At 39.9% G+C, this 10,461-nt stretch overlaps 1 protein-coding gene across 1 annotated transcript in view; it reads right to left on the bottom strand.

Annotated features, from left to right (window-relative positions):
* SEMA3D (sema domain, immunoglobulin domain (Ig), short basic domain, secreted, (semaphorin) 3D) overlaps positions 1–10,201 on the bottom strand; it is a 102,557-nt gene extending 92,356 nt beyond the window's left edge. The window contains exons 1-2 of the mRNA XM_009322863.1: positions 10,189–10,201; positions 8,561–8,750 (exon numbers count right to left, since the gene is read on the bottom strand). Of these exons, the coding sequence (XP_009321138.1) occupies positions 8,561–8,675 (115 nt within the window). The 5' untranslated portion in view covers positions 8,676–8,750; positions 10,189–10,201. The remainder of the gene's footprint in view (positions 1–8,560; positions 8,751–10,188) is intronic.
* Positions 10,202–10,461: the final 260 nt, after the last annotated feature.

The raw sequence follows: 10,461 nt of genomic DNA, 5'->3' as shown, positions 1-10,461 counted from the left end.
CACACCAGTTATAACGAGTGCCTGTGAGCAACACAGATTTTTATGGAAGCATTCAATAACTGTACGTCCCACCCTTCCCCACCCTCTCCATGCTCCACAGAGCCCACTTGCACCTGCATCAGGACTCAGAGCCAGATCCTCAGTTTAACCACTGGGACCTGCAATAATTTTATCAGCTGAGGATCTAGCCCTGAGTGTATAGCAAGAAGCCATGGGATCCATTTTTCTCTCTGACTCCAAGCATTGGACCAGAGCCCACACAAGCTGTATGGTCAGGCTGTAAAGCTAAATAAGATACAGAGATAAAGTCCTAACTATTAATAGCGTATGTCCTTGCCAAAGGGGCTGACGAGAGCTGGAGCTGGTGCAAGAGAAAGGGCAGGTCCATGCATCTGGGAGCAGATGTGGGGGGAAAGAAGTGGATATGTGTGTCTGGGGAGAAGGGAGCAGGGAGGGAGGTGTCCTCCTTCCAGAAGCAGCACGCTGTTATGTTGGCTCAGCTGGCATGAAACCACTGTCTGAGAGAGCCTGTAAGATCTTGTAAGTGCTGACGGTCCTTCAACGCCCTTCCCGCAGTCGCCCTGAGGGCAAGGAAATTTCCTCATAACTGGCTTTGAAAAGCTATTCTGGTTTCTTGACTCAACCAAGACAGGTCCAGATGGACGAGGAGGCAGAGCAGATACAGTAAAGGAGGTGAAACCAGGTCTGGAAAACAACAACCAGCTCACCAGCGTGACGTGCTACCCAGGGAGCAAAGGCAGCATTTGGCAGGGCTGAAGGGGCTGCGGTGGGAGGAGTGCCTGCACAGGAAAGGAGGTGAAGGGCAGGGACCTCTGCGAGCAGATCTACCTGTCAGTGGAACAGATATTTCCGCTGTTGGCAGCAAACCTGCTTTAGGAGGTTCCTGCTTGCTCTCCCCACACGTAACTGCTTGTTCCTGTCCCCGCAGGGGGGGTTCCCTCTCTCACACAGGCCAGATAATATTTTTTTCCCACGCTCTGAATGGGGAACAAGAACTTTTATAATGACAGTGGGGGCATTAATATTTTAGCTGTTTCTGCCATCATGACTGCTTGTTGAGCTCACAAGGCAAAATTAATAGCCCTGCTCTAAATTGCTACAGATGTGCAGTACAGAGATGCAATTGCTATAGGGAAGCACTTAGTCATTATCTGGGGTAGCTGCACAGGGTGGACATTCTCTAACAAAATGTGGTTTAAATGTAGAGAATGACTGTTTTCAGGAAACTTCAAAGATTTTTCTCCTTATATTCTTTTTCCAGTTTCCCAGTTATATTTTATTTGATTAAAAAGCAAGCAAGTGTAGCAAGGTAACTCAATTGGCCATTGTGAAGGTAAGTTTTCAAAATAGTTTTGCACTGGCAGTAGCAAAGGACCACTTCCAGCAATGAAAACAAAACCAATTCACATTATAATAGCTTGGACTAGCATAATGTTCTCCCATGGCAAAGTGAAATATAATTATCAGTTATACTTTCTGACATGGACAGGAGTTAAGTACTTATGAAGCCATTAAAACTAGAGGTCACTGAATATCTGCACTAATTCCCTTATATGTTAGTTGTTTGTGTTAGAGTTCTGCCTAGCAACCTCTATCAGATTCAGAGTCCCACGTGCAAATGTGCAGGTGGACCCAGTATCTGTCTTGTAGACTTAGGCAATGTTGCGATAGGACTGTACTAACTAAAAATTACAGGGCAAGGGATATCAGAGATATCCCTTGTGTGTCTGCACAACGTAACCATGTGCACCATCATATTATCTCCTGTCAATCATTAGCATATAGGCATAAGATATTATTTAATATTGGAGGGGGGGTATGATATTTTTTATTATTAATATTTACATTTATTTATCCATTTTGGGGCACCAGTGGGTGTCATATAGACTGCTGTTGTGTTACATATTTAGTGAGAAATATTTTTCAAGGAACTCCAGGGTGCATGGATGATGCAGAGGGAATTGTAAAGGTGTCCCAAAGCTGCCAGATAAGTTGAACATAAAATTTCAGTGTCTTCAGTAACCTCTTAGCTGTCAAACTCTGTGGTACCACAGAGCATACTTCTCTGGGACAGCCAGGATTTGGATCACAAAGGAGAATGCCTGTTTTCTTGAATTAATGGGAAAAAAGGTACCTTTGTTACTCCCACCCTTGTCTAAATGCCTCTGTTAACCACAGCTAGCCAATCCCTCTGACTTCTCTGATAATGCTCTGGCATGATAAAGGAAATTTTGTCTCTGTCTCTTTCTGCTATCTCTTTGTGTATTTATCTCCAAGGACTTTGACTACAGAACAGGCCTCCCCTCCACCCCTCGGCCCTTCTTTGAGGAACTCATCTATAAATGGAACAGCAGAAATGGAGAGAGAGGAAAGGGAAATAGGATGTGACTTGAGGACCTGCACTGCAACCACAGATGTCCACCACTAGACACACACTGACGTCAAGAGGATCATGCCCTCAAATTAGTGCATAGAAAGAGAACGAGGTTGGGATCTTTAAACTACTCAGTATTGGGTTTGCTTTACAAATGTCTTTAGTAAAAGTGCAATGAGACAAATATTTTTTGAAGTACCCTCTTCGAAGCTGAAGCCACTGATCATGTATCTTCCCCACATTCTTCTTCTAGGGAAGCAGTTTTTGGTGTTGTCTCGCCCTCCTTTTTACAAGGGACCAATCATTCTTCCCAAAGTCTTATTCTTTTGGGTTTTTTCTCTCATTTTCTGAGATTTAATCAAGTGAACATTCAGCAGAATAGTTTGGTATTTTGTGAACACAATTCTTTTTTTATCCAGTTGAGGCCCTTTTGTGATCACGAAAAAAAGAAAACTGTTGTGAGCTACAGGCTGTTTACACTGTTAAGAGGTTGATACGGGTCAGTTCTCTAAGGTTATTCTTAGTTCAACTGCTATGTAAACTGTTGATGTCACTGACTGGAGGCTGCTCTCCAGGACATTATATATATGATAATTATATGACAGAAAATGCACCATATAGTTGGATCTGACCTCCAGTTCACTAGTTTAAAAAAGGAAAAAAAAAAAGTAAGAAACTTGCTGTTTTTCCCGTTACTAAAACGTAATAAACCCCTTCAAGTTTATACTTAGTCTACAGCATTTGTATATGAGTATATGGACAGCAATGCCCATCCATCTTCAACCTACGGTACATTTTAAGGCTCAGTGTACACTGCCTCCAGAAACCGTTTTTGAGACAAAACAGCAAGATCTATTTCATAACTAGACAAGCATCTGAAACTAGGATCTTAACTCTCTCATAAACATTTTATGTTACTCTAAAAAGGAATCTGAGACAGATTTTTCAGAGAAAACACAAATTATCAAAAATGAATTAAACAGCAAACAAGGGATTCAAGAAAAGCAGCACTTCCTCACTCAGCACATTTTCCTTGATCTTCATGGGCATTTAGAATTACAGCTGCTGCTATTACCACACAAGAATATTTTTACTGATATTTTTTCCTCTTCCTGTAGAGCAAGCACAGCTGCAGAAATGCAAGCTCATTTCTAGGCTTTTTTGTACATCACCAGTTTACCACATTCCAACCATTCATAGTTGTGCGAGACCCCCTTCATAGTGCTGGGATTACTGCAATGTCACAGTTTAAATGAGGCTCATGGAGCTATACAATTGTAACTATATTTTACATGGATAATTAAATGATGCATGGCATGGAAATAAGCCAGCTTTACTGAAACAGAACAAATTAACTGCTCTAATGCAACAGTTAAGCATCTCGTCAGTTATAAAATGAAACATGTTTAAAGCAAAAATTATTTAGAAAACAGGATGCTTGACATTGCAAAGTAGCATGTTCAAAGGATCATTTTTAGATCATTAAGGAAATGTACTAATCCAGTCAAGTTTTCAAAAGAATTCCTGCCACCAAAACGTTGTCCTCTGCTTGCTTTTTCACCATTATAAGAATGGATCACTCTTAGGGGGAAGAAAATAATGTACGCAAAACACTGCATGAAGCTAAACAATTCTTAGACGTGGCTCATTTCCATGTGGAGCTGATGATTTAGCATTGTCATCCTTCAACAGAGGAGACAGAATTGCATGTCTTTAGTTCACTTATTTAAAATGAAAAAAGCAAGGAGTGGAAATTCGATCTTGTTTCAACTTACTTCAGTGGCAAAACTCGTGCCATGATTTTAGTGAGAGTGAGACTGCATCTTAATTCATTCAATGTGAAGAAGAAAAAAATCAGCTGAGAATAACGTTCATGTTTATTAGATTTATATTACTGCCATAGTTGTTTTTAACAGTGTTCAGTAAATTCTGTTTTAAAAGCCAAAGGTTGCCTTCAGTCTTGCCTTCTCCTATGTGCTGTGTCACAACACAGGATCCTGGTCCTCTGACCATCCAAGTCAGCACTGGTCACAGCAAGTGTGGCTTGCTTTTGGGGCATGGCCACATTCCCGCATGGGAATGATACATGTTTGTGGATGTCAGTGTGGATATGTCACTGGTGACAATGTCCAAATCTGGGCTGGGGCACACCCGCCAGCCAAGAAAGCAGGGTGCACACTTCTGTAATATAAATGTATTCTTTGAGTGCACAGACTACTTCTAAGATATCCATGAAAAGCAACAAAATAAAGCAAACCAATAGGCTTAAATTTGCAGTTAGGAGTCTGCATTTCTACTGGAAAATTTTAAGAGGGCCACAAATTGAAAGAGGTTGAAATTATTTTTTTTTTTTTTCCCCTAGAAAGTAATCAACCTTCTGGTCTGGTTCTTCTCTGCCTCTCCCTATAAAGTAAAACCTAGAAACACAAACAAAAAATCTATATAAAAGTTCCTGCTAATAAATTGGCAAAGAATACTACCCAAAAGATAGACAGAAGACTGTCTACACAGTATGAATCAAACACATACATTTGTATGTATGAACTATGACACAGGCCCCTCCCTTCTTCAGTAACAGAACTGATGCCATTCTGTAAATGGCATTATTGAATGAGACTGGTATATGAAAACCTTCTGCATTTGCTGCAGAGGTGGGAGTGAGGATGTTAAATGAGGTAGCCGACAACAAGGACGTGCTGCTTAGGAAAACTGAATGTCCCTTCTGTGCTTGCAGAGTTCTGCAGTTTGAATGATGGTCATGGGGTATCTCCAGCTGCATGAGAATGAATGATAAATACACACTGTTGCTCTGAGACTGAATGTAGTGTTATACAATGACTATTAAAATATGGAATATTACTCAAAAATCACACCCTAGTTTTCTAAAGATGGTAATCTTCTATTAGAAGACAGGTTGTTTACCTTCTCCTAATATTAAAGCTATAACATAATAATAAAACCACCTCATAATCTTGTAAAAGTATCTAAGAGAGAGATTAATTACGGTCTATGTAGTGAGAGCACTCTAGAAGCATCATGATAGCAGTGATAATTTCTGGGATATTAAAGACATGCACCAATATCTAAAAGCTAAAGTCTAAGTGAAGAAGATAAAAAGAAATTTTGAAGAATTATTCAATTAATGAATCAGGGAAAATGTGGGAATATAGGATGAGGTATGTAATTAAAGAGCATAGTGTATTATATTAACACAGATGGAGTATACATGACTTTGCCTCTGTATTAAAAGATATTTTAATTCACTTGTGTGTGTTTGTAGTTTTATGTGCGTATGATTTTTCAGAATGCATTTTTAGAACTGAGGCAAACAATGAAGGGAATCCATCATATGGCATCATGTTGATACACGCATCATTCACTGGAATATCTGTATCTTTACATTTCTATCACAGATTTCCACCCCTTAAGCTATGTCACAGAAGATGAAAACCTATAACTGCCATTCAGACAAGCTCTAAAATTTTAATTGCTGTCTGAACGCAGAGGACTTGTGATGCACTATGGTTTATTGAAGCACTCTTGCGGTTACAGACACTTCTTTTAGCTACCCCACCCTGCTCCTTCTCCCTCTTCCTCCCTCCACCACTGACTTCTTTCTTTCTCTCTCAATTTTCTGTTTTTTAATATTGTTCCCTCTTCTTTCTCTCTTCTTGTCCCCTACACTGATTCATCCTCAGCGTTTGTCACTTGATGTTCCCTTTCTTCTCCTTACCGTCAGAGCATCGCAAGTTTCTAGCCCTCAGCTGAGGTGTGCTGGGCTGCAGCTGTGAGATGAAGTAATTGCAGGGGAAAGTCCTGCTCACTTCCAGCTCTCCTACCTGAGCAAATGCTCAGTTGTTCTGGGAAGATGGAGCTATGCCATCCCGTGAACACATTGCACTTGGAAGGGGATGAAACCTTCCCTTGAAAGACAACATCTTTAGCAGCCAAATGAACACACATGTGTGACCAGGTTTTCAGAGCTGCCTGATGTGGCCAATTTTGGTTAGTTTTTCCATGAAGAAGGAAAAGGGCCCCGTATTATCCTCCTCGTGATATTTCAAATCTTAATTCCAAAGAATGGAGATACCAGGACTTGTCAATGACTTGACCGTAACAATTTTATGAGAACTGGCAAGACAGTTCATTTCTCCTACATCTTATTCTCAGAAACCTTGGAATTATTTTGTCTGGAATACTTGGGGGGCAGACAGGTGGGAAGGTAAGCTTAATTCTGACAACTATATTAAACAGTCAGGACATCTGCCATGCTGTTATCAACAACAAAAACATGATTTAATTATGACAAGCACTACCTGCACTATTTACAATGCGAAAGTGTGAAAACAAAGCAGTAACTTTTTTTCTTGTTCCCTGTGGAAAAAGACAAATACCCCCCCCCAAAAAAAAAAAAAAAAGGCAAGAGGAGGCACAATGAAGTCTTTCTTTTGGCTTTTCAGTTCCATCACAGCTCTCCAAATTAAAATTTATGTGCCATTTTGTATCTGTTGTTGCTTTTTCTTCCCCCTACAGGGATATAGGTGGATAAGTTTGGATAGGAAACTGTATCCCTCAAGCCAAGCTGAAAGGTTTATAAAGTTGCTAATAAAAGTTTGGGTCAGGGCCTAAATATCAATCATCCGCTCATTGTCTTTTTAAATGAGCTCAGGCATTTTCCCAACCACTCCCAGCAGGTCTCTGCCACTATTTTAAACTAAGATTTCAGTGAATATTTTTTTTTCCTGTGTTGACCTCAATAATTTTTCTCTCTCCCCCTCCTTACCTGCCAAATGCATCCATCAGGATTTTGCCAAAGGCTATCTGCTTTTGAAGTCGAGAGGAGTTCACTAATCATGAGTGTCAAATCCACAATAAATGCCATCACCATATGGTATATGCTGCTATTGGGAATTATCTCAAAAGGCCTAGCTGTGAAAAGTCTGGCTATATGTTAGGGGGGGTTTATTGCTAACTTTCATAACTCATGTCAGGTCTTTCAGTTTCTGTATTCATTGGCTTAAGTGAGTGCAACTGTTTCCTGAATTTATAAAAATGTTGTCAAGATCCCTTGATCTCTCTTCCTCTCTCTCTCTCACACAAACACATTCAAACACATATATACACAGGGAAATACCATAGACAGTGGCATACAAATCTAGCAAAAGAGAAGCTTGTAAATAAATAGTACGTCATTGTGCTTACTCAGTAAATTCCTGTGTGTGTTAAACTCATGATAAACATATCATAACCATGGATGAAGGCTTTACAGCCTCCCGTCCCATCACACCATCCTGAGTGTTATTCCGTAATGCATAGGAAGACCTAAGTTTGAAAAACTGAGAGCAGAATTAGCTCCCATAAGGGCAGGGTGCTGGCATAACTGAAAAATAACTAACTGGAGAGCATTTGCTTTAGCTAAAGAAGACAATATCAAAGTGATGTATCCCTGTGCCTTGTAAAAACCGTGGAAGTGTGCTGTACATTCAAAGCAACAAGAAATCTACCTTCTTTAAGAACTTGTCCAATAAAGAATTAAAAAATATATCTGTGTTTAAACCCCTCAGCCTGTAACATTCTCAACAAGAAGTACATATAAGGCTAAGAAAGTCCTCAGAAAAACACGCTTTTGTGATCCAAAGAGAAGAAAGAAAACAACATTACAAGAGTATCACATACCAACTTAGTGATAGAGAAAAAAATTATTAAAAAAATAAAATGTGAGTGCCATTTGAAACACTTGGGACAGCACTCTCAACTTTCCCTGATGCTCTAGAAAGGTGTGAGTGTCCTCCATGTCCCATGTCACCCCCACCAGCCACGTGGGAATGTCTCCAATGGGCCTCATGGCATTTCAAGTAGCACTTGTTTAGGCAATGACTCCCCCCTGATTTGTGTATGGTATATTAATATCCTCTGGGAGCAAACTGAAATAATAATTTAAAAACCCAGTTATATTTCAGAAACATGTACCCCTCCACCCAAAAAAAGAGAATTTAATACCGTCCCTAGGCAGAATTCATCCATCTTTAAGGCTTCTGTCACATGTTTCTGGGAACTGTAGGGACAACTGCGTTTCATTTTCCTGATTAATAATACAAATGAACTGCTGGCAACACCACGTCAAAACAAAAGTGACAGAATCAGAAGAACTGCTCAAAAGTTTACCTTTATAGGAAAGCTTAAGTCTTGGGATATTTTGTTTTGATGTTCCAGTGACTGGAAGGAACAGCATCGCTAAAGATAACAGGCTGCAGGCATGTGGTACTTGGGAAGCTCTCATTCTGTTCTCTTCTTCTGTATCTTCTTTTGCACTATGGTGAAATATCTCCTGCTTTTCAAACAATCCAAATTTAATCTGGAAGCAAAAGAAAACATCTGTAGATTTTTTTGCATTATTATATAAATAATAATTCTGAAAGCAAGCCAGACTTATCTTTAAAGTGTAGCTCATTTAACACATTTGCTATGAAAGTATTTTTTCCTCTAGTATAAATCAAAATGTTGTAAGTCTGTTTCTTTAATACTAAACTTACACAGTTTGAGGTTGGAAAAATATGTAAACTTTTCAAACACCAATGTCTAGCATAGCTAAATTTTAAGCACGAATTAAATTAATGCAGTATCCATAAAAAGAACATTTGCCATTCAAAAGTGACCACGCAACTCGTTAGTTCATACTGCTCCATTGGATATCTTAATGTTTTATAACTCTCTCTTTATGTCTGTACAACAGCTATTGTATGTTTCTGCTATGACTAGAATAAACTAATGTCTCAGATACCATGGCCATACAAGCTGAATTAACAGTGAGCACATACCCACCACAAACTTTCATATTTATGAAAGACTAAGAAAATTGGATAGAGCAAGCAATTGTGTTTGGTTTTAATAGAGAAAAAAGTCAATGTGGCTGATGGATTTGCATGTGCTTTCAGGATGATATTTCCAGCAGAATAACTGCCTCAGTTCACCCACCAAAATGTCCTATAAACTTTAATGAGTGGTTCATGCTGAGGTCAATAGGCTGATACAGGACTTTGTTAGCACAATGTGCAACTAAGTCAGCTTTGCAACACTTTTCACTTAATAACAGTCATTCATATTCCATAAATCTTAAAGTGTTTTACAAATGAAAGTAATTATCACTGTCCTTATTTCCCTATGCAAAAATTGAATCATAAAACTACAGCGAACCTACTTCCTCAAGGTCACATTGCCACCCCAGTAGCTGAACAGAAAGCAGCAACAGTTTTCCTGGTGTTCTGTTTGTACCCACTTATAAGGGTCCCTTTTGCCCAATAACTCCACTTTTGCGTATGAAATTATTTGAAATGACATCCTGAGTTCTGAAGGCAGAATTTGATGGATAAAAAATCACAGAGGTCAGAGCATGAAAATACCTGTGAGACCAGATCCTTTCCCCTGCAAGTGCATGATACCAGAGGTCAAGGGAGAGAGTTTGTGAAATGACAAATGTCAAGCGTTTGAGTAATGCTGTAAATCAAGGAGTAAGGAAATGTTACGGTTAGTAGTAAGATTAATGGCTCATGATTTGCCATGAAAATTCTTTTCTGAAAGGTACTGAAACTGCCTGATTAAAAGAGTAATCCTAGTGCCCTCATCAGCCAGCACTTGCACGGACATCAAGGGAAAGGCTCCTTGTGAGCCCATGAGAGACGCAGCACAGCTCATGGCCCCGGAGCCACTCCACAGGTCTGGCATGTAAGCTCGCTGCAGTACTGGTGCCAGAGCACCTCTGCAAGCTGCGGAGGCATCCAGAATAAATTTAGCACCTCATGATGCAGGCAGTACATCCTTCCTGGCATGAAGGGACTGGAAAGAGGACTCCTTCAGTTCTCTCTGCCAGAGGGAACCTCTCTCAGATGAAGCTGGGGCTTTCTGAGCCTCCAGACCTTCTGCCAATAGCAAAAGATGAGGGAGTGTGCAGGAAGGGCGTGATGGGGAATGAGAGAGAGGGAAACAATTTGTAAAACGCCTGAAGCATCCTTCCTATCACAGAACATTGAGCTTCTTTCTTCTCAATCCCTTCCTCAACACTCACATTC

Source organism: Pygoscelis adeliae, unplaced genomic scaffold (assembly GCF_000699105.1).
Source record: "Pygoscelis adeliae isolate BGI_AS28 unplaced genomic scaffold, ASM69910v1 Scaffold394, whole genome shotgun sequence".
Classification (NCBI taxonomy): Eukaryota; Metazoa; Chordata; class Aves; order Sphenisciformes; family Spheniscidae; genus Pygoscelis; species Pygoscelis adeliae.
The sequence above is the reverse complement of the archived record's forward strand: the minus strand, read 5'-3'. Positions and strand labels throughout refer to the sequence as shown.